We start from the raw sequence: 24,988 nt of genomic DNA, 5'->3' as shown, positions 1-24,988 counted from the left end.
TATATATATAAATGTAATCTTTTTTCCTGACACCTACATGGCAGCATACAATGGGTATGGCTCCGCCCCCATCACAGGACCAGTTATGCTATAAATAATAGCCCGCCTCCCAAGGCAGCCATTCTTTTTTCTGTCCTCACTGCTCAAGCCGGTTATACTAAGAATATGTTTGAATTTTGCCCTCACCTTGCCGGTTTCTTCTGGCCTGCCGCACAGGTTCAGCCTCTCCTGTTATGAAGTTCCATTTGTTCAGGTGGCTAAATGCAAGCTTATAAGGGAAGCCTCCCCCATAGCCTTGGAGTTGGGGTGCAGGAAATGGTCTCTTGGGCTCTCCTTGTTGGGATGCTTCCTCCATCATTGTGTCGGTTGAACACTTGCTTAGCCTCCTGGTCTTGTGACTCCAGAGAAGAACCATGACTGCATCATCACAAACTATGGTTGTACTGCAATGATCACATGCATGGACAAGACAACAAGTAGGATCCACTCCATTTTCTTTCAATGAGTTTGTTTAAGAAATGCATGTGCTACTATTTTTCTATGGCTTTGCAGTGCTGCTTTGCTCTGGCTCAATCTTTCTGAATATCTGTTATGTCTGTAGATCCATTCAGTTTTCCATGTGTACCTAAAACCTTACATATGTGATTCTGCGGTGCTGCTAATGCCTTAGCTAAGTCTTGCAGGTATTTGCCTAAAAACATCCATTAGCTTGCTGGTGGTGCTTTAACCCTGCAGGTGCTTGCTGAGGGCAGGCTGCTGCCACTTGTAGCTGTGCTACTAAACCTTTTAACTGGATCTTACAGAAATGTGTTGTTTGCTAACTGTCAGCTTCGATCTTGTGCCTTTTACTCTTGGGTGCCTTTCATGTGAGTGTTTTGCTGTCACCTGTGGTTCCCCAGCATTGTTAATGTTTAAAATGTAACATATGGAATTGTTGCTTCATTGCAGGCCTATTCTGCTTGTTATTCAGTAATCTTTTTCATGTGGTGTGTTTGTTAAATAGTTTTAAAAAATCTTAAATACCCATGAAACATGAAAAAGATTAGATTACATGATATGGACAGGTAATATTGACTACTCAGAAGCACCATGTGCCTGCAAAATGTAGTTATATGAATATTTCTACAATTGTACATGGTGTCTAGTAATTTGGTGTAATTACCAAGTGGAAGCATTGTTTACATGTGTCCTTTGGTGTTTTGTTGTTGTATGGTAATATTTTATAGCACTAATAAATAAAGTAATACATTGACTAACATGTATATTTGTGTACAGGTCTGTCTAGAAGAGCTACCTAAAGACTTTGCTGATGCTGTTAAGGAATATAACAGGAACGTTGCGACAATCTTTGGTCACTGCATTCTTACAGCCTCCAAGCTGGTAGACATGGACAAAGAATACCAGCTACCTCTCGCACAAATCAGTATGTTATGTTAGATCTTCTTTAGCTATGGTATTCATATAATAATATTTGATAAAAATACTACTAGATTTTCAAAATGATGGTGGCCATAAATACTGATAGTGTATGAAGGTCTTGTTGCACTCCTTACTGGATATCCCAACAGAGGAGGGTGCTGTGGATGGCGCCGCTCGTTACATGAATCGTTTGAGGAAATGTCACCAGCACGCCAAAAGTCCTTTCAATGTGTTCATTTTATTAAGAACATGTCAAATGAAGACAAGTGCTTTCGGAGCCGCACAGGGTCCCTTCATCAGGCTTAAATAAATGAACACATTGGAGTGTTGGTGACATTTTTTCAAACGGTTCATACATACTGGTATCCACAGTAAACGTTTATATGGAGGAAATAATACCCATCAAATTGGCTGGGAGATAATCAGACAGGATAGATTAAAATATATCCGCGATTGTTCATGTGTATGGTCAACATAGGACTTGTGTAGATAGCCCTGAGACACATGCATAAGCCAAATTAAGAATGCTTTTAAGTCTTAAGTTTGAGTTGCTTAGAAATTGGATTTTTTTTGCTCTAGGAGTTTTCAAATTGCCTCGAGTTTCTTAAATGTTCTCTTCAGGGCCGTACTGGGACAAAACATAGGCCCAGGCATTTTAGAATGAGCCGCCCAATAATGTGACCCCCGAAAGCCCCACCCCCTGCTAGCTGGGGGTGGAGCCAAACACAGAAGCAAAATTGAGGGGCAGGGCTAGCCACTAGTAAGTACAGGAGGGCTACAGCCGACACACAAGCCTTGCTACAACCAGCATACAAACCTTGCGACAATATAGAAAGCTTGCTACAGAGAAGTCTTGTGATATCCCCAGCGGATCTTCTCCTCCTATATGAAAATCACATTGGCCGTTCTGGGCCATCCTGAAATAGAAACAGGATTCTGGACAGGCCTGTTTAAGCTGCTCAAGGACAAAGTAATCAGAATCTGGCTACTCACTTCATGTAGTATACTACATGAAGTGAGTAGTAATATTCTTATTACTTCTTCCTCCAGCAACTCCTTTTTAAAAAGGCCTAATTGTATTTCAAGACGGCCCAGGATGGCCAATTATTCTGTGAAGGTGGTGCTGTATCACTTCAAGATTACTACAACAGGTACCCAGCAGAATATTGCCACAACAGGTACCCAGCAGAATATTGCCACAACAGGTACCCAGCAGAATATTGCCACAACAGGTACCCAGCAGAATATTGCCACAACAGGTACCCAGCAGATTATTACCACAACAGTACCCAGCAGATTATTACCACAACAAAAAAAGCACGGCGTATATTGGTTTTACATATTTATTAGAGAAGTAAGTTGTATTTCTTTACACTGATGCTTCACTGTTTTCTATATAGATTTATCCCTAATGTACCTACCTGACTCCCATGTGGAGCAAATAAGTGATTACTTTCTCATTGTTAAAAAAGTAATGATGCACCCATGCAGATACCAGTATCGTTGCTGATACTGGGCATTTTCACAAGTACTTGTGAAAGTGCCCTGATACTAAACGCTGATACTGGCTCTTTAAAGGCTTCGATACATTTTGGCTGCCGTAAGGTCCCGAGCTTGCTGAGGGCCTCGCAGCAGCCTTCTGGGGACCACACGGCGGCTGTTTACAGCGCCAGCTCGCACATCTTCCACCTCCTATTTCCCGCCACCCGCACCCAGAAGACCCCGCACAGCCAACTGAGACACCTGACACAGCCCTGATGAGACCGCACAGTACTGCTTAGACCCTGCACACAGGCCTAGTAAGACCGTGCAGCCCTGGTGAGACTGTGCACAGCCCTGGTCAGACACCGCACAGCCTCCTGAGACCCTGCACAGTTCTGGTGAGCAATACAGAATATGTAGCTTCATATTATTCTGTGTTGTCGTCTAATGTATTGCTGGGATTTGTAGTCCTCTATAGCTGGTGGTATTCTGCATTGCTATATAATGTATTGCTGAGATTTATAACCCCCAGCTTGGAGTCAGTGGTAGAACTACCAGGGTTGCAGCGGTCGCATTTGAGCCCGGACCCTGGTGCTCTACTGCTGTCCTAAAATGTATTTATTTATTACAGATATTTATATAGAACAGACAATTTACGCAGTGCTTTACATAGTGCACATTTGCATTAGTCCCTGCCCCCCAGGGAGCTTAAAATCTAAGTTCCCTATTTCACATGCAAACATACACGGGCAAACGCAGACAGGAGCCAATTAGCTTTCCAGCATGTCTTTGGAGTCATTAGTCTGTATTGTTTGAGAAAAACTGTCACAGGACACTAAAAGAAGTATTGGTAATTGGTATCAGCGAGTACTTGAGGAAAAGTATCAGTACTTGGTCTTAATAAAATGGTATTAGTGCATCCTTAGTAAAAAAGCTTCCACTTTCTCTCTTTTTAAGATTCAGGCAAACAAGTAGTAGATCAAGTATGGTAAATAAGACATGCTAAATTACATTACTTTGATGCCACCAGATACTCTTGCTAAATGTAGAACAATAAAACATCTTTTTAACCAGTACATATACTTTGTTTTTCTTTTTTCTTCCCTACGTGCATGATGAACAGATTAGGGATTCAGAATTTTACTGGAAGCAATGAATTCACTGCCTCTTTGGGAGGAGAAAAGCTCCGTAATTGTTAATAACTCAAGGCACATGGTCTTGTATCCTCATGTTATGTATTGTGTCATGAGTTATTAGCAATTAGGGAGTTTTTTTTTTTTTTTTTTTTAAAAAAAAGGTTTTAGCACATAGCACAAGTGTCTACATAGACAGCCATTTTCTTTACAAAATGATTTGCCATTACAACATGATTTGCCATCTCAGGCTGGCCAAGGTTAAAATAGTGTCACAGAATATAATATTTTCCTTGTTATCGATAGGACAAATGTTTTAATCTTTTTCTATTAAAGAACAAATTGTCAGCAAAGCTTGGGAAATTTGCAGAGTGTTGGTAAAGGTGATTTCTAAACAGATCAAAGTGCTCCCTGGCTCCCAGTCTCTTAGATGTGTTGTAGCATCTCTCCTTTTAGGTAGTTTTTCTTAGCACAGTGAAGTTCATAGAAAGGCTTTCACAGCACATTATGTTTTTGCATTGCCATACTGAAAGGAACAGGCACCTTTCAGAGGACCAGCCTTGCAATATAAAAGCTGATGTCTGGTTGGATTTTGCTAGCCTTATAGCTATTGTATCTCTTACATTAGGTTGGTGCTGGTTGTACTTAGCAATAAGTGTAGGTTTGTGCAAATGTCATTTAGAGAACAATTTATTTAAGTGCCTGTTTAAGTATATTAAGAATTGAACTGATGCAATCATGCAATGTATCCCATCAGGCTTTTCAGGCAAGGAGTGCATGGACTCAGGACTGGTGGATCATCTGATGTCAAACTCAGAAGGAAGAAGTGGCATATCCCCATTTGCATGTCTGTCTGGAAATACAGATCATGACTTGATGAAAATGACAAACGTTAGCAGTGTAAGTGTCAGAATAATTTTTTTAAGGTCTCTTAAAACTGCAACTACACTGCCGCTAAATAACATGTTTGCAAAACATACAGTAATTAGAGCAGCGGTTCTCAACGTTTTTAGTGCCGTGACCCTTTGATAACAATGCCCAAGTGTGGCGACCCCTAACAGTAAAATTATTTTCGTTGCTCTTCATCGCTGTAATTTTGCTACCAACAGATAGCTATTAAATAGCGGCTCTCGGCCACCCGGGAGAGAAACACTTTCTCCCGGAAAGATTTACTCGGCTTGATCGAGTGGGCGGGTGCAATAGCTAGTTTTCTATTGGCTATTGCAAAGTGAAATAGCCAATAGAAATCTAGCTATGCATTCCTATGCTGGTTTTTTTTTTCTGACGGTGGCCAGCGGCTCCGATTGTATAGAGCAGGGAAAGGTTTACTCTGCTCGATTGAGCCGAGTTAACCTTTCCGGGATAAAGTGTTTCTCTCCCGGGCGCCCGGGAACCGCTATCCAATAGCAGGAGTGTCCGGGAGATTTGGGATGTCTTTAGGCGACCCCTGGCAAATCGTCATGCGACCCCCGACGGGGTCGCGACCCACAGGTTGAGAACCGCTGAATTAGAGGGTTTGTTTTACCTAAAACTCTATGCAACAGGGAAGCTTTAATGGCTTTGAATGCACATTTCTCTTTTACATAAGCTTTTAAACGGATTAATATCTTTTTTTCCTATATTACAAACGTGATATATTACAAAGAGTTATGATACAGCTAAAGATAAAAACACAGCACAAATACTTTCCTTTTAGGTATGTCGTTTTTCGACGAAAGCCTGAGTAAGCCATGGGTGAATGCTCTGACTCGCACATGTATGTAAACTGCAGCTTGAGCTATTGCTATTACAGGCTTTTCAACATGAGGCATCAGACTTAAGCTTTTGTTAAAACCAACATCAGTTTATTCCATATGATTTAAAATACATAAATTACATTAAATCACTGTTTGCATACGTGATTACCCTTCTGCCACATTTGCACTCCACAAATTACTGTTCATGTCTTAAAACATTTAGATACTTATTTTTGTGTTATGGAGTCCATTCATATGGATATAATATTAAATCATTCTTACACCGTGGCATGCGTTGATTTTCTCCCGGCGTGTTTCACAGGTATGCTTCTACAAGGGATGGGAGGCAAACTATCTGCTGAGGTATCTTAGGGTGAATATTGATCTATCCAGAGAAGTGGCTTCCATGTGTCCTCCACATATCTCTATACAGCCTCCCTCCTGCAGGGCACATGGAAGCAGACTATAAAACGGATAGATATAGAGTAACAATCCATAACAATAGCGGTCAATGCAATGCATGTTGGATGCATTGAATATTTGATAAAGAGGAGTAGCGGGGGAAAGTGAGTATAAGGTAGTCAGGAGCATGGCCGCCATCAGGGGGGTATGGCAGATACCCATGTCAGGGGCCCGGGCCCCTACCAGGGTTGGCATGGCAGAGGTGACAGGGAAGGAGGTGGAGGAGACCTCAGCGTTCTCTGCATTCACAGAAGAATCAAGAGACCGGAGGGAGATTGTGTACTGATCTCCGGTGACAGAGCCGCTGTGCCGGTCCCAGCCCACACCGAGCACAGCGGAGCTCGGGACCAGGGCCTGGGGGGGGTTCCGCACAAAATACAAGTGATCGGGCTACTCTACAGACACGAACGCTTGTACTTAAACAGCCATCGCTGTTTACATTTTAGGCAGTTTTCCCACTGGGAGCGGGGAAGGAAGTTTTAAAACGCCCATTTACATCTAGAAGGCTCCCGTCCGGCTATTTATGAATGACCGCAGGACGGGAAGCAGTTAAACAAGTGATTTTGCATAGCCAGCAAAAATTAATACTTTTTTTATTAGCCACTCTGACCGTTATGCCTTCTCTAACTAGATTATACAAAACTACGAGTGAAAACGCTAAATCACTTTTGTTATTTTTCCACAGCTAATGTTGCAAACCGCTCAAATACCTGAAAAGTATATTCCTTTATACCATCTTACTTTTAAAGACATTTGTGGAAGAAAAATCTTTCTCAACTCGTATGCCTTGGATTTTTACAAACATGGTTCCTTGGGACCCCTTAAAACTAACAATGGGTATGTACTTTCCTAAAATGCACAGCAAATGTAAATTGTAGATAAAAGACTAGGACTATATTGAATGTAAAATGTATTAATGTTGCTAAGGATACTAAGAAATGCAGTAAGATATTATTTTTTATTCATGTAAATGCTTCAAAGTGACATTAAACTAAGAGTTACATCTTAATGCATTCAAGTACCTTAACTATTAACAAAAAAGTATCTTATTTGTGTATCACTCGGCTGTAGATCCTCAAAGCATCTCTGAATTGGTGCTGACACTGTCCTTCCTTCTGGAGGGTGGCTACTTTTGTTCCCCATGGTCCCTGTGTGGGGACAGGTAACACATTTTATCTGTGTGTGTTGTAAAGTAGCCACCACTCCAAGCTCACGCCCGTGATGGACTACAATCTGAATACAAATGAGTAAAGTAAACGTCAGATTGTAGTTCATCACAGGAGCGAGCTTAGTGTGGTAGCTACTTTACAAAACACAGGGATCATGGGAAACAAAAGTAGGCATACCCCCCCCCAGAAGGAAGGCCAGTGTCAGCACCAATTCAGAGATGATTTGAGGATCTACAGCTGGGTCATACACAATAAAAGCTAAATTTTTGTTAATGGGGTACTTGAATGCATTTTTAAGATATAACTTCTGAGCTTACTGTCACTTTAATTACGGTCATTAGTATAGAACATCCTAACTCATGTTAGTGTTAACATCATGCGGTATGTAAAGGAGCCAGTTTGTTGATTTTTAGTTGTATGGCTTTGTTATGCTTAGGCGTAATACACATCTAGTTCTACGGACTAAAAAGTGCACCCCTATTCCCCCCCCCACCACTGTGTTTCCCAGTCTCGCCTAATTTCTTCTAGAGCCTGGGAATCACAAAACTACCTTTTTACTGCCGCTATGGAAAGGAGTAGAAGGGCTGCAAAAGACTGCAGGGGATATATCATGGGTCTAGTAAAGAGTGCCTGTCACCTGCACAATACAACCACATATGGGCTTGTCAAAATTCTTCTAATAGCAATAATGTTAAGTAGAACAAAATTAAAATATAAAATTTCATGCATTTTATAATTTTTCCCTTTCAGTCCTGCCAGAGGGTAAATCTCCCCAGCAGGGAAACAGAACAGAAAAAAAACCCAATAAGATGCTTACCTTTTTTAAGCTCCATCCAAAACTGAAAGAAAAAGTTTGGGCTTTACATGCCTTTTAAGGCGACCAATTAGAATAGGAGCCGGCAACAATCTGGAACTAAAGTCTTTTAGCTTTATTACATATGACCAATGCATGCATACAAACAGGCCTCCCTAGTTGGCTGTTGACCTAATTGTGTTGAATGTTTTGGGGCTTAGGTTTTGCAAGTCATGCCTTATAAGTCACTTACATTGGTTCTAATATTAGAGATATGAGTCCTCCATTTCAACCTATGCCATGCTTGACAAATCCTGCTCTCTCCTAAGCATGTCATAGCACTGGCTTCTATACATTCTTATCTGCTGACGTTAGCAATGTATATCATGCATATTGTGTCTAGGTTCTGCTCAGTTTTACTTTAGCAACATTTTTACCGATTTACTAAGGAGAAAATGAAAACTGTGCTTTGTATTTTGTAGGCTTGACAAGGGTGATGCATATGACAAGCTGAAAGATTTCACGCATACCATTGCATCCATTAGGTAAGGAATTATTTATATTGTGTTAAAGGAAAGCTATAATGCTTTTGGGATTTATTAATGTATTTTTAACATGGTTAGGTATTTTGTATAATTTTTGTATTTCTTATGTAATATGTATATTTATTTACATTTAAAGTGCACCTGTGCCCAGACTGTGGGTATTTAAAGTATTTGCATATAACAAGCAGTAAAAGTACTTTAAAACAAACCATCCCTGACTTCTCTAGCTGCTTTTAATGTGTTATTTATTCTCAAAATTCCTCCATGATCACAACAAAGACTCTAAAGTCATGTTTCTCTTGGTTTATAACCATTTCAGTGCCTGTGTTGTGAACTTTGACAATTTCTCTGCAATGCCTGTAGTTACAGATGTAAATGAGACTTTTTTTTTTTTTTAAAGTACTTTTACTACTTGTAGAATATGTAAATACTCTAGTGTGCATAGTCTGGTCACAGGTTCACTTTAAGCCCCTATTCACACCTGTGCGATAACTCTAAATGTTGCCTATTGTGTGGCTTCTTATGTGAAAAAGTACATTGGGGTTTTTTTGTTTAGGAGAATCGCATGCTTTTGGCCCCTTATAGACTTTAACCACTTGCCGGCCGTTGTAATTAAACTAGGGATGCACCGATACTAGTATCGGTATCGGTGCAGATACCGAGTATTTGGGTGAGTACTCGTACTTGCCCAAATGCTCCGATACCTAGCACAAGTACTTCCTGTATCAGGAAGCCGGGCAGCGCATCATTACCTGCTGCCCGGTTTCCTTACTGGCCGGGAAACTGCTCCATGCTCTCTCGTCACTTGTGATGAGAGAGCATGGAGCCGACTTCCCGGCAAATCAGGAAGCCGGGTAGCGTGTAATGACGCGCTGCCCGGCTTCCCGATTGGTCAGAAAGCTAGCCAATCCGGAAGGTGGGTGCCGTGTAATGACGTAGCGCCCTGCATTCTGATTGGCCGCGAAGCCGGCGTCATGCTCCCTAGTCATCTCATGAATGATAATATTAAGAAACTGACCTAAAATCATTAGTTTGTATTGCTTTAGAAAAAATGTGACCTGGTCCTTTAAGAAAAAGTATCGGTAATTGGTATCGGCGAGTACTTGATCAAAAGTATCGGTACTCGGTCTTAAAAAAGTGGTATCGGTGCATCCCTAAAATAGTCGGCCGGAAGCTTTCTGGATGTCACAGGCCGTCTAAAGACAGCCTGTTAGCCCCGTCCATTCGTGCACGCCACAAAGTGTGCGTGCAGGAAACTGTCAAAATGTAGAAACAGGCCGCGATGCCTGTTCACATACAAGCGATCCACCGGCTATAGAGCCAATGGATCGCTTGTATGAGGTGCGATAGAGCAGTATTTAAACAGTATTTCACACACAACCAGAGAATAACATTGGAAATATATATTTATTTTTTTTAAAAGCTTAATTTCATGAGAGAATCTTTTGTGAAGATGGTTTTAAATGAAAACTGTATAAAGGAAACACAAGTGTACAGTATTATACCACCAAGCATTTGATGAAGGCAAAAAACTTTCTTATGAAATATGTAACTGAAGGAATCATGACTTCAGATTCTACCAGCATGTGGTGCTGCTGACATGAACATAAAATACATGAAGCCATTGTATATTAATGGTTAGACTCCAGGCTATAAAGCCATCTATGAACAATGTTTCTATTTGGGAGTTTAGCTGTTTACCAGGGAGAAGTGATGAGCCTGGCCTTGGTGCTAACCCAGTTCGCCCAAACCCACTCGAAACCCCCACATCCACCCCTTCCTCCTGATTTGATCAGTTGCTGGGAGGCACATTCCCTGTCCCACATCTATATGTCACAAAGGGGCAGGGAAACCCCCACCGCAATTGCAGCCACGGATTGAGTAGGGAGGGGGGTGGCGGCTAGAGTTTAAAGCGGGCTTGGGCAAACTCAATCAAACTGTGTTTGTACCAAGCCCAGTCTCATCTTTACAAGGGAGCTGTTCCCTCTTTTTCTATTCACACCTGAGCCAGTAAACAATGTCATAAATGTTGTGAAACTTTTTTTAAAATAAAAAATCTAATTGATCTGATTTTAGTATTTTTCATTTCCAAAATGTATAAATCATAATATCTGAACCTATTTGTATTTACTCCTTTTCCTGCAGTGTATCCATGAAAGAATTGTGCGAAGATGAAAATGACCCAGTTGTTTTGGCATTTGCTCAGCTGCATACCATATATTCTGAGAAATTTAGTGCAGTGTAGAAAACGGCATTCCCGCCAAAAATAAGTCAGGTTTTTACCTGATAACACATAGCAATTAAAAATGTGCAAAGAAGTTGCCTTTTAAAAAACAGTGATTAGCCTTGAACTTGAGACCTGACTAAATAAACAATGATAACATTTAACATTTGACCTTGCATTTGTTTTCCAACATGGTGGGGAACCTGGAAAGTGTGTGTGTGTGTGTGTGTGTGTGTGTTATATGTGGATCGTATCAATGGATAACAATATAAATTACTTTCAGGTGTATATGTAACAAGAACCTTCACTCAGTTTGCAATTTTCTATCTTTATCTCGGGCCACCATTTTCATGGAGGTTCTCTACTGATGCAGGTTCCCTTTTTGTTAAAATCTCTCATGTCATCAGACATTCACAAATCCTCTGGTTTTTTTTTTATGTCCTTTTCAGTGACATGTGGTTAACCATAAATCACAAAACCTCTTTCCCAAAACTTGATTTCTTACATCTAAATCAGGGTTCTAGGGAACTTCAGGGTTCCTCCACAGCTTACCAGGTGTTCTTTGACCATTGAGCTTTGGTGGATTGATCTCATCACTGCACTGACCACCAATGTAAGTGGGCAATTTTCTGTTTACATACAATGTAAAGGGTCACTTCTACAATAATCACTAGTGTTAGGGTGCACTTGCCCACTGACTGCCAATATAAGAAAGCAATTAATCACTAACCACTTGTGTATGGGGGCATTTCTCCAGTGATTACCAAGGTAGGGGACCCCTACACTGATCTCTAATTTAGGTGAATGTTTCCAGTGACCACTAGTGAAAGAGAACATAACTTTGTTTACTGTCTGCATTTCTGTTCGGACCATTGTGATTTATTTTATTTATCACTGGAAATGATTTTGTGTAAAGCAGGGGAGTGTTGTGACATGATCCACCCTGAGTGTCAAATACTCTGAGTATGCCATGTTCTTCTTTTAATAAAAACGTTCTACTGCTTACTGATCATGTGGATGTACCATACACGATAAAAAATATGTTTTAGCGGGGTTCCCTGAGGCCTGACAATTTTTTCAAGGGTTCCTGAATGAATACATAAATACAGTAGCATCAACATTCTAGAAATGAAAATTATATTTATGAAAAATATACTGTGTATCAGGAAATTGTGCATTCATATCGCTTGCCTTCAGGAAACACATTTTTCTTCTTTGACCATACCCAAATATCTTGATTGCTTTCCATGCTACTACCTTCTCTAAACATAGGGGTATCACCAATGTAATTCACGAATCTTCTCCGTTTGTCTGTAAGAAACAGATTGCCGACCCACTTGCTTCTTTAGGGTTCTTTACAGGATACGGGTCTTACGAGTCTAAATTTTTATGCTCCAAATGTTAACCCTGGCTGTTTTCTCTCCTACATTTGCGCTCTTCTTTCCCACCATCAGAAAGGCACTCTCTTATGTGGCGATTCTAATACTGTTTTGAATGTAAAACTGGATGGATCTTCCTCCAGATCCCTTCCTGTCACCCCCGATTGTAAGCTCTTTTGTGACTCCCTTGCGCACTTAGATTTAGTAGATCTTTGGCAGGAATTTCACCCTTTGACTAAAGACTATACGTAATACTCCCATCCCCATAACTTCCTTTCTTGAATCAATCGTGCCTTTCTACCTCGCAAGCTCCTTTCTTTGGTACAATCGGTATCTATGCTCTCAGTAGCCTGGTCTGATCATGACGTTTTGCTTATTGTTTGTAAATCTATTTTGCAGCCTCCTTCCTCTTTATCTTGGACTCTTTAATGACTTCCTACTTTCCTTTACAGACATTTGTATAAAAGGCTATTACCCTAAAATATTTTCAACTTAATGAGGGCTCAGTAGTCAATTTTCATGCTTTAGGAGGCAAATAAGTGACTGTGGCCTTATTATTTGTATAGCCTCTACGCAAGAAAGATTGTCTTCGGCATATTCATCAGTTGGAGTTTGAACTCAAACAAGTTTTCAATGTTTGCCAACGGCTCCCATCTACTGAGAACAAAAAGACTATTACTCAGCTCAGAACTTGATCTTTGTTTGACTGACAAATCTGAACGCTCCTTACGTTGGACACTGAAAAAATATTATATCAAAGGCAATAAATTGCACTATGCTAGCCATTCGCCTCCCCACATTTGCTCCAAAACATGCCTCTATTTCCTCATTGACCAGGAGAAATGTACGCATGAGCATCACTCAGCTAATTTTAGAAGAATTCCGCTACCACCTTGCTCACCTCTATTCTATTCTTCACAGAGCGACCACGCCACCCTGACTTTTATTAATCGTCTTAATCTCCCTAATCTTTCATCTTCTAAAGGGATCTAATGGAGGCTAAGATGACAGTCTGAAGTCCTCTCTGCCAATAAGAACCTCCGATCTGGTCAGCGACCGGGACCTGATGATGGTTTTTCAGCTTTATTTTACAGGAAATTTGCAGACATGTTGGCTCCCTGTCTTACTCGCCTCCACCTTCCATGTTGACTGCTATAGTTATGGTTCCCAAACGAAATAAAGAACGCCCATAGTTGGTCAAATTTATAGACCTATTTCGTTATTAAACGTGGATATGAAACTTTTGGCGAAAATCCTAGATAATCGACTATATACCTTCCTTCCTTAATTAAGAAATACCAAGTTGGATTTGTCCCCAAATGTCAGGCAGGAGACGAGGTTCATAAGGTGATCCAATTGATACATAAAGTGCATAAACGCTCTCATGAGACATTTCCAAAGTGGTATACGTTATCCTGGTCCTTGGTCCTATCGTCTACATGTTTTGCGACATCAGGGCTTCAGACCTTTTTTTTTTATCCTGGATCTCAGCTCTTTATAATTCTCCTCAAGCTAGGGTGAAATATTATGGTTTTGAATCTCCTCTTTTTCCCATATAAAGAACTAGGCGAGGTTGCCCATTGTCCCCCATTTATTTTTATTGCAGAATCTATCTGCTCTACTGCTGATATTAAAGGCCTGGAGCCTGCTGGACATAACCATAAACTTTCTATGTTCGCGGATGACATTTTATTAATGATCACACCTCCCCATACTACCCTTCCAAATCTGTTAGCAGAGTTAGATGAGATGAATTTGCGACTCTTTCAGGCCTCAGGGTCAACCAGTCTAAATCCTTGGTCTTTTTTTTTTTCTATCCCCAGATACGCTTTCTTCCCTCCGTTCCTCCTATGCTTTCAATTGGTCAGACACAATGCCCTATCTTGGTATCACCTTAACCCCCCACTACAATGGATTTTACCAAACTAATTATCCCTCTCTTGCGTCCTCTTTCGTCACTCTTGGAGCCTTGGCAACATTTTCCCGTTTCTAGGTTCAGACGCATTAACGCAAGAAAGATGTCTTCCAAAACTATTGTAAGCCTTCCAAGTCTTTCCAGTGACAATTCCAGCTTATACCTTTTCAAATCCACCAACGCAAAATACTTCAGTTCATTTGGGGCCGGTCCAGGCCGCACATCAGCAAACCGATTCTCTTCACTCCAAAATGTCAGGGTGGCCTGGGTGTCCCTGACCTTCAGAAATATTACCTGCTGGCAAATATTGCACCTTTGCCTCACCTACATGATATCACCAATTTGCATTCGTGGGCTTCGCTGGATTTACTGAACTGTCACCATCTTCCTTTACCCTCTTTTTACCATGGGTCTCTTCCTCTTTGCCCCAAATCCTTAGGGTCAGCCATAATTTATACTCTGCAGCTATGGGACTCCATTAAATATTCAGGCTAATTTATTTCTCCATATCTTTGAGAAGCTCCACATCAGTTTTATTGGTGGAATACCCATCTCTTTTGTGATGTTTATTCATTACTTACAGTACACAGCATTAGGTAGTTCCAATCCCTTAGAGAATTCTATTCTGTTACGGTAACATCACGTTAGATGCAGTTGTGGCATTTTATACTTGGATCGCTCCGACCTCATTCACCGCCCTCATTCCTTTAAAACTTTTTGAGCGCAAATGTCGGTCTGATCCCTGGGGCCCTTGGTTGATATTGCTTATCTACTCTTCCCTAATTTCTGCTGTCAGTGTAACCACCCAGATGTATCAGTCCCAGTAGGAGGAGGAACTTAATCTGTCTCTCACAAGATGATTGGCAGGAGATTTGGTTAACGATGGCAAGAGGTTCCAGCAATGTTTTGATCTTGTAGAATTTGTATAAGGTCTTCTACCACTGGTATTGCAGTCCGGTACATTTTAGCTAGCTTTGTTCATGGTTATTCTCTGCTCTGTTTCTGTGGTTGCTCCTCCCCTGTTACAATGGTACATATCTGGTGGTCATGTCCTGTAGCTGAGTGATTGTGGATTAGAATCTACAATTTAATTAGATGAAGAGACAAATATTCTGCGCTATTGAAAAAAAGGAAGTGAAAGAAGAAAAACCGGACTAACTGCAAGCTGCTGAAACTCAGGCTTGAAAGCCTCAAAGGTTAATTGATCAATAGTGTAGCGCTATAAGCCTCACGGTGTAATTGACAGAAACCAGTGTGTGTGCAAAAACAATAAATAAAGATATATTAGATGTGTTGGTGTCTTCTCTGTACGACGTGCCAATAAGTGATATACATATGTGTGAATGATGTATAACAATGAGAGAAGTGAATCGCTCTCCAAAGAGTAATATAATGTGTGAACTGTGTGATTAAACCAAATGTATAATGGATGTGTGTTAAACCACAATCCTATACACAGTAGAACAAATAAGTGAATAAATGTCAAGTCACAAGTGTTAACTTATATATAGAAAAATAAATGGAATATAATATAAATGTTTCTATATATAAGTTAACACCAGTGACTTGACATTTATTTATTCAATTATTTTTTCTACTGTGTATAGGATTGTGGTTTAACACGCATCCATTATACATTTGGTTTAATCACACAGTTCACACATTATATTACTCTCTTTGGAGAGTGATTCACTTCTCTCATCGTAATACATAATTCACACATATGTATATCACTTATTGGCACGTCGTACAGAGAAGACACCAACACATCCCATATATCTTTTATTGATTTATTGTTTTTGCACACACACTGGTTTGTCAATTACACCGTGAGGCTTATAGCGCTACACTATTGATCAATTTAATTAGAACTTTGCTCCATGTAGACCTGAGTAGGAACCCTGCTGAAGCTCTCCTTAACAAACGTATTGCCTCTCCCAAGAGCGGCACATGCATTGGCCTCCCATATCTTTACAGCTGCTAAATTTATGATTGCAACATTTTGGAAGACACGTTTTGAGGCAGTTAAACGGAAGCTGATGGACATAATGGTTAATGAAAAAATGACAGCCATTCTAAATGACACTCATGCTAAATTCTTACATGTTTGGCGGCCATGGATTTCCTATTCCCAAACTTTGCGATTTTGATACTGTGGCATTGCTGATTTAGTGCCACCCTTCTTCCCTTTTTTTTATTAGAGCCTATTTCTCCCATGACTCATTCTTCTCCTCTTTTCCTTATCACTCTTTTCCTTTTTTCTTTCCCCCATTTTACTCTTCTTTTTTTTCTCTTTTTCTTCTCATGGTTTTTTTTTTCCATTACACTGCTAATAGGAGCCACCTTTTATGTTTATAATGCACTTTAAGGTCCTGTCTCCTTTAGGAGTGCATTTTCTTACTTCCGTTCTGCCATGCCTTTGAAGAATGATACTTCTCTCTACTGGATTATTTTTGAATTTATGTCAATGGCTATGGATTTGTATTGCACTCTACTTACCCCTATGATTGCATTGTATTCTGTTTGTTTCTCAATAAAATGTTGTGAAAGAAAAAATAAACTATCTTAATTTTATTTTTTATTCAAGCTTGCTCCACCTATGGCAATCCTTGCTCCAACTAGTAATGCACCCCCATACAATGCACAACAGTAATGAAACATACACACTCCACACAGTAATCAATACATGAGTTGTCAGTTAGTTTTGCTTGAATACAGCATAATGCATAATGGTCAAATGATTAAAAAAAAAAAGTCACCAAGAATTTGTTTCCCTATGAAAATAATAAATGAGCACTAACATTCAGTGGGATACAAAATGAGATTAGGTGAGATTAGCTGAGATTCCACCCTCCATTATAAACATCCCTCTGCTCGAGAAACCCTAAATGTAGGTGGCTTGGGAAATATCCTTTTTTGAGGGATATGCTTCCTTGGTAGAAAGACTAACCTAGTAACAGGTGTGGATCTGAGGCGTAAACATTTCTGCATCCATTAAACCTAGGATATATATCTTCAGATTTTTTCAGATTGTTTGCAACACCATATTGATTTTATTAATAATTTTACTCTATTTCACATGTTTAGGGCACCTGCACATCATATACAACAAAGTACCAGAATCGGTCTCGCATCTTGCCCTTTCTTTGTGACCATTGTAATAATTCAACCGGTATATGATAGGTTCTATGTATAATAAAGAGCTGTGTAAATTTGCATGATGTAGTTGTAAGTGCTGAAAGAATCATTGGAATGCTATCTCAAATATGCTGAAAGGATCTAAAATCTCTATGCAGAATCACATATCCAAATAACCCAGCATCATGCCTCAAACCCTTTTTAGTATGCAGAGTTCAGGGTAATTACGGTTATGCCATATTATTTAGTGTAGCCTCATATTGCATAATCTCTTTAACCAGAAGCCATATTTTGTGTTACATATGCGGTGTGGAGTTGCTGATCAGCATCTAGAATCTATTCACAACCATCGACGTAGCCCTTCGGAAGTTTGGATTTGACACTACTGTTCTAGATTATACGACCATATTATCTATGGCGAACAATGTAAACCGTATATATGCTGCAAAGGGTCAGAAATATCTAGAGTACCAACCTGCCATATGCTGTGAGTATATAGTACAGCTATATAGTACAGTCTAGCATTGGGGAAAGCCAATCCCCCTGCATCCTTTGGCGTGCTGTAATATTGACAACGTAATGCGTTGGGGTCTCTTCCATTTTATCTGTCTAAAGGTTTTTTTAATGGTATCCACATTTTAACTAGATTAACTCTCCACTGAGAGAGGAACATTACTCCAGCTGTTATTTTTCACTATAAAATTAGCCAACAGAGGAAGGAGATTGATAGAAAGATAGCCATGTACATCCTTGGAGAGGGTGGTGCCAAGGTATTTGAAAATTTACCAAACTTAAATTAGCCTGGTGCAGCTTGGTAGAACCGAAGCATTCTCCTAATTTATGGTAAAACCTGAAAAGAAGCCAACATCTGAAATTAGACTTAAATGTAAAGGAGGAAGTGGTGTCACCCAGACCCACGTACAATGCAGTTTTCTCCTCCTCCTCTCCTCTACAAAATCCCACAATACTCAGATATGTCTTTTCTTGGGTTAGTAGCAAGTGCAAATAGCAGGAGCATCAATGGGCACCCCTGCTGTACCTCTTTTCAACTCAAATTAGTCCAATAGGAAATTCACTCTGATAAAGTCTGTTGGGTTAGAATACAATTTCATCCAGGACCCAGACTGAAGAGATGTAGGACCTGTTAGAGATACTGCAACTCGATGCTGTCAAAAGCCTTTAGTGGCGTCTATAGACAGCACCGCACTGTTACCCTGGCTTTTCACAAGGATCTGTAAATTTAGGAACAGCCTCTGAATATTAGACATGCGCATGGGAAAAACATTTTTCCAAATACATTTTAATTTTAATTTAACAAGATTAAAACAAGATACATATCAGAGGTATCTCAGAACAAACGGGAAAGGTAGAACATTAAAAAAGTATTTGTTGTCATTGTAAACATAGGAGAATACAGCAAAAATAATGTTTTAGAAAGAATTCAAAACAGCATATTGAAATAAACGATAATTTCCCAAACCGCAAGGAAATCTTTCAAGGTGTACCAGTGCAATTCAAAAGAGAAAAGGAAGAATCAAAGAGAGAACTAAATGTAATGATCTAGAAAAAGTGGAGCACCATCCATGGTCACCAGACTATGTCAAACCTCCTCATGTCGATTCGGTTAAAGACTAGTACTCTTTTGTAAGTGTAATGTAGGTATACTATGTGAATGACATGCACTTGTGGGAGGATCTGTAATTTTCCAACCTCTGGTGGTAAGTAGTCTAGCTGCCAACAGAATATGTGTAGTTACTATTTGATATGGGGGAAATACATTTTCAATACCTAAAATTTAGAAGTGCTAGGTCTGGAAAAAAAGGGGGTAATAAAATTTGCAGCTGTTGCATTAAGTATACAAAATATTGCTGTCCAAAAATCCCTGAAACAGTGGAAATGCCAGAAGATATGCAGTAAATTGACATGTCCACAGTTCCTCCAGCAAAGGGCGGAATTATCAGTGGAAAATATAGCTAGCTTGTGAGGTGTAAGGTACCATTTTAAGGTCAGTTTCTGGGACAATTCAAAAGGTTAACACATTGAGTAGCTCATATTATGGATTTAAAGGGGCATGGGCAAAAATTTGGTTTCTTTTTCGATTTTCACAATCCTGGCCTGGTGGTTATAGGGGTCTCTGGGCAGGGGGGCTTATCTGAATCTGGGTGCCCCCTTTCATAATCTGGTGTTACCCCTACTCATTCAAATTAAGATAGTAAATACACCACACAGTTTTGACAAGTTCTTTAAAAAATGTCCCACGATGTAAATCCATCGCCAATCATCCAGCGATGTAGATCCTCATCAATCATGATGCCTGCCACTTGCTGACCCAACAAAATAAAAAAATCTCTGCCACCTGCGGCCTTATCCACACTTGCCAAACACTCACTGCTAATGACAGTTCTGCTTCTGAATGTAAACAAAAGGAGCCGATCAAGTCCATCACAGTCACTGACTTCAGATAAGCTCAGTCAAATTTTGGAACTTGCGGATTTGGAAAAAAAACTATTTCACAAGTCTGGTAAATACTGGTTGCGGTAGACCGGCTCAGTATGAAACAATGTTGATCTACACTTATCACCTTGTGAATGTCACAAGACAGGCAAGTGGACAGCACCTGACCAGCAGTTTTGAATCGGAAGACAACAGCGAGATTGGGCGGTGAGAGTCCAGTGACATTCTGTTGTTGCCCGGTTTCCATAAAACTATAATTGTAGCCTTCTTCATAGAACTGGGCAAACACCCCATGAAGCTTAGTCTTAGCAAATTACATCCCTATACATTTTATAAATCTCTGTGGGAAAACCATTGCTCTCCGGGGCGTTGTGACTGGGGTAGTCTGCCACCACTCTCTGTAACTCCTCTAGTTTGAGGGCACATTCAGCATGGTCCTGTCAGCATCCAACAGACATGGTAAAGAGGTGCATTTTAAGAATCTAGAGCAGTGGTGGCAAACCTTGGTACTCCAGCTGTTTTGGAACTACAAGTGCAATGAGGCATTGCAAGGCTCTGGCAGCCACAGATATAACTCCCAGAGACAGATGCATGTTGGGATTTGTAGTTTTGGCACAGCTGGAGTGCCAAGGTTCGCCACCACTGATCTAGAGAGTGACTGCTCATCAATACTCACTTTAGAATCATAGAGGTTGGTAAAGTATTGCTGGAATTCCAGGGCTATGGAGGGCGTATCAGTATTAGGAAGGTATAGCATCTATGTGTGTGGATCCCAACTGAGTCTTTGTGATCATAGCTAATTCATGGCCTGTGCGCTCACTATCCTCAAAAAAAAATGCATTTATTTTTTTGCCTTTGCTAGGGTCAGTTATGTAAGCCACCTCCACTGCCTCTACTTTTTTCATAACATCTACTTCCCATTATCTGGAATCAGATTTAATCTGAGAAATTTCCTTAATTCAGACCCCCCAAATAAATGGGTGTCGAATGCCAGTTCATAGACAAAAATTACGTAACTTGTTGAGAGACAGACTCTGAGGCCTTAAATAGCTGCAACTAAAATTAGTTTAAATTCCACATCATACAAGATGGTGATGTACACGTAAGTAGCTGAAGAATCAAGGGGGAAATGGTCTGACAAGCCTCCTGGTGCATAAAATACATCAAGAGCCAGTTGCAGAGACATGGTGCTGCTCAATGCCATGTCTATCCTGCAGAGAGAACTATGTGTGTAAGAATAGCAAGAGAATTAACGTGTAGTGGGATGTGCTCTCTTCCAATTATCAGATAACCCGATTTCCAGTAAATAGCGGGCAAAGGGGTGGGACCCATGCAAGGCGAGGCCCCTGGTCCATCCTGCTTGCTGTTCCTATAACTGTGGCAGTGTAAGTGAATTGAATTTTGAGGAAATGGCATAATCCACAACCTCCTTAGCAAGTGTGTGGAAACCCCAGGGGGCAGAACAAGGATATATTACAAAAGGAGAATGATCATTCATGCACTCTTTGACGAAGTTGTCTCTCATTATGGTCCATCCAGGCTGACATTGAAATGTGTCACACCATCCGTGATGATTCTCCACTTCTCTGGATACATCATAGCTTGAGGAATGTGGAGAACACGAAGTCTCCGCTTAACTGCTTAGGTGTGCTGTCCTTGAATTACAGCAGTGAAATCCAGTAGAATTTTGGATTCCAAGGCATGGTTTATTTCTGGCCAGTGCAAAGCAATCTCCCTATCCTTATATTTGAGCAGCTTAAGAATGGTATAGGCTGCCACAGGGATCTTGAACTACGGTTCACATTTAGAATCTCCCCAAGTGTTTGTCGTCCCACCCTCTTTTCCAGTGTTGTCCCCCCCCCCCTTTTGTGCTCCCAGTCCTACCCCTACCCCCGTACGGTCTTATCCCAACCTCCCTTCCTTATCCCCCCCCTCCTACCTACTTGCTCTTTCTCTGTGAGCGTCTACTGTATGTGAATGACATAACATGTTATGTTACAAAAATAAAAGAATTTATAAAAAAAGAATGGTATAGGCAGGCCCACTGGTGGTTGAGATCAAGAAGGCATCCTGTGTGTTCTGTGACTGTGAAAGAGGGAGAAAAGTTATCTTTGCCAAAGGTATTAGGCAACCACTGTTTAAAAAAGTCTATAGGAGCTTTACCCTCTGCTCACTTGGGTATCCTCCACAAACAATTTTCCATATCTTCAAATCTGAAATCATAGTAGGCCAATTTATCAGTGCTAGTTTGCACAACTTGCTTCAAAGGGGGTCACCTAATGATCCAGGGTGTCAACCCAACTCTCGAGGGTTGTGGTGCGCTCCCTCATTTTTTTGCAAAAAATGTCTAAACAAGCACACATTCCCCTAAGCTGGTCAGTGGGCAAGGCATTACATGTATGGACAGCAGAAAGAATATCCCTTGGTTGTTTCCGGGGATCCCTCATTATCCTGAAACTGCTTGGGAATAGGGGAATCAAATTCCCAAGTGAATGAACTGGAGAAAAAAAACAACAGATTTTTGACTAGTCAAAAAAAAACAAACCAAAAAAAGTGTCCATGGATGTAATCCATCGTCAATCTAATCATCCAGTGATGTAGATCCACATCAATCATGATGGACAATGGTCGCCAACTTGCCAAAAGAAAAAATACCTGATGCCCGACGACACGACCGATTCCAACGAACATCGCCGCAAAATAACAGCTCTGCTCCCAAATGTAAACAAAGGGGTGGAGCGAGTTGTATGTCACGGGACGTGTTTCCCCATATGTATATATTCCATGACAGCTCTCTGACCCCCAAATGGAATGTAACTGGGTTTTGGGGAAGAGGCCGTCATCAACATGGGGACAGGGTGCTTTGCCAAGGGGTCCCCCTTGGCAAACCACCCTCCCCATGTCGAGGGCATGCGGCTTGATATGGTGCAGGAGGGGGGTGGGGCGGATGCTCATCTGCCCATTTTCCTGCTCTGCCAGACAGCTGCTCGGTTCAAGGATCTGGTAAGGGATTTTAGAAAATACCTACCAGGCCTAAAGGGTCTGGTATGAATTGTTTTTTTTTATTTTAATGTTTAACAACACAAGTTCATTCCGAATGACATTTGGGGAAAAATATTATTATGCGCCCAAAATTTCTTCACCAGAAAATTTGGATACATTCAGATTTGTTATTTCTTTCATTTGGAAATCCGGATGCACCCGAATGTCCAAATATGCCGATATTTGTATGAATGTCAATTCAGAATAAAACGAACCTTACATGTCAAGTCTTCAGGGACTCTGGGCCTACAGACTGCCTGGAGACCAGACTTTAGAGACAGTTGCTCTATATTGTTTTGAACATACTTTCCACTGGGTACTTTCTCATCCAGTCTTGTCGTTGGTGCAGAATCGAGTACCAGGCACTTTTCTATTGTGGTATGTTGCCTTCTTTCAGGAACTACAGAGGCACAACTGATGCCAACACCCTTGCAACACTCTGGGTGTCTTTATACATTGAGTGGCCAGATTATTATGACCACCTGATGTTTTTAGGCAAATTAGCTATAATTTTGCGCTGAAGTTGCTAGAGGGCCAGACCATTATAAATAGGGAAGCAGGTTGTTTACTACGACAGTAGAAGTGATTTTTTTCTGAAGATATGGGTAAACAACGCGATTAAACAGCCTTTGAACGTGGGATGATTGTTGGCGCTCGGAGCCATGGAGCGAGTATCAGCAAAACAGCAGAATTCGTTAAATGTTCAAGAGCAGCTGTTGTTAAAGTGTTTAAAGACTGGACTGTCACACGAAAATCTGGGTCTGAACGTGCAAATTGTGGCCGTCAGCGACTAGTCAATGTTAGAGCAGAAAGGAGAGTGACAAGACAACAGAAGGGCAACAGTGCATCAAATTACTGCAGATCTTAATCAGGGATCCTCTAAAACGATTTCTGAACGCACTGTTCGCCGTACACTGCATCGTATGGGATATGGAAGCCGAAGGCCTGTTCGAACACCTTTGCTGTCTGCAATTAACAAGATAAAACGTCTCCAATTCGCACAGGAACACAAGGATTGGACAGTCGAGCATTGGAAAAAAGTCATGTGGTCCAATGAATCACGTTTCCAGTTGCATCATGCAGATGGAAGAGTGAGAATGTGGCCGAAACAGCATCAAAGCATGCACCCCACATGCATGAGTACAACCCTTCAAGCTGGTGGGGGCAGTGTTATGGTTTGGGGCATGTTTTCCTGGCATGATTTGGGCCCTTTAATTCGTGTGGAACAACGTCTGAATAGCACAACATACCAAAGTATCGTTGCTGATCAAGTTCATCCTATCATGTTGATGGCGTATCCCAATGGAGATGGCTTCTTCCAACAAGACAATGCGCCATGCCACGGTGCTCGTATTGTGCAGGAGTGGTTTCAAGAACATGAGGGAGACTTTACCTTGCTTAGGTGGCCCCCACAATCACCAGATCTCAATCCAATTGAGCATTTGTGGGACGAAGTTGAAAGAGCCATCAGGCAGCTGGTTCCACAACCATCAAATCTCACAGAACTGGACAGTGCTATTCATCAGGCATGGTGTCAGATTCCTCGCATCACCTTTCAACATCTCGTGGAGTCAATGCCAAGAAGAATCGCCGCAGTATTGAAGGCAAAAGGTGGCCCAACGAAGTACTGATGGGGTGGTAGACATGTGCGAATTTAGTTTAGTTCCGAAACTAAATTCAGACGAAATTTCGGAGATTCGGATGTATCCGAATTCCGAATTACAGCTAAAACTAATACGAATTCCAGATTTCCCGAAATTCATTAGCGGTAATCCGGTGGAAATTTCGTTTTTTGGACGAACTTTCATTTTTTAGCGGTAGTCCGGTCGAAAGTTTGTTTATTGGACGAAATTTCGTTGCAGCAAAATGACCATTAGGAAATTTTTTTTTAGTTTGCAGAAGATGGAAAAAAAAAGCGTGAGGTTCCCCCCAATTCATACCAGACCCTTTAGGTCTGCTAGGAATGTTAGGAGGGACCCCCACCCCAAGTTAAAACACAAAAAAAGTGTGTGGGGTTCCCCCCAAAATCCCTTCCAGACCCTTTACGTCTGGTAGGAATTTTAAGGGGGAACCCCAGCCCCCAAAAATGGGGGGGGG

General features: G+C 40.9%; 1 protein-coding gene across 1 annotated transcript in view; it reads left to right on the top strand.

The window, feature by feature from the left end:
• Nucleotides 1-10,984, top strand: part of LOC108789891 (probable ATP-dependent RNA helicase DDX60-like) — a 131,487-nt gene extending 120,503 nt beyond the window's left edge. Inside the window, exons 34-38 of the mRNA XM_018560032.1 lie at nt 1,276-1,423; nt 4,792-4,934; nt 6,918-7,069; nt 8,677-8,739; nt 10,885-10,984. Coding sequence (XP_018415534.1) covers nt 1,276-1,423; nt 4,792-4,934; nt 6,918-7,069; nt 8,677-8,739; nt 10,885-10,984 — 606 coding nt within the window. The remainder of the gene's footprint in view (nt 1-1,275; nt 1,424-4,791; nt 4,935-6,917; nt 7,070-8,676; nt 8,740-10,884) is intronic.
• The last annotated feature ends 14,004 nt before the right edge of the window (nt 10,985-24,988 follow it).

This window comes from Nanorana parkeri, unplaced genomic scaffold (genome assembly GCF_000935625.1).
Source record: "Nanorana parkeri isolate BGI_ZX_2015 unplaced genomic scaffold, ASM93562v1 scaffold428, whole genome shotgun sequence".
Classification (NCBI taxonomy): Eukaryota; Metazoa; Chordata; class Amphibia; order Anura; family Dicroglossidae; genus Nanorana; species Nanorana parkeri.
The sequence above is the reverse complement of the archived record's forward strand: the minus strand, read 5'-3'. Positions and strand labels throughout refer to the sequence as shown.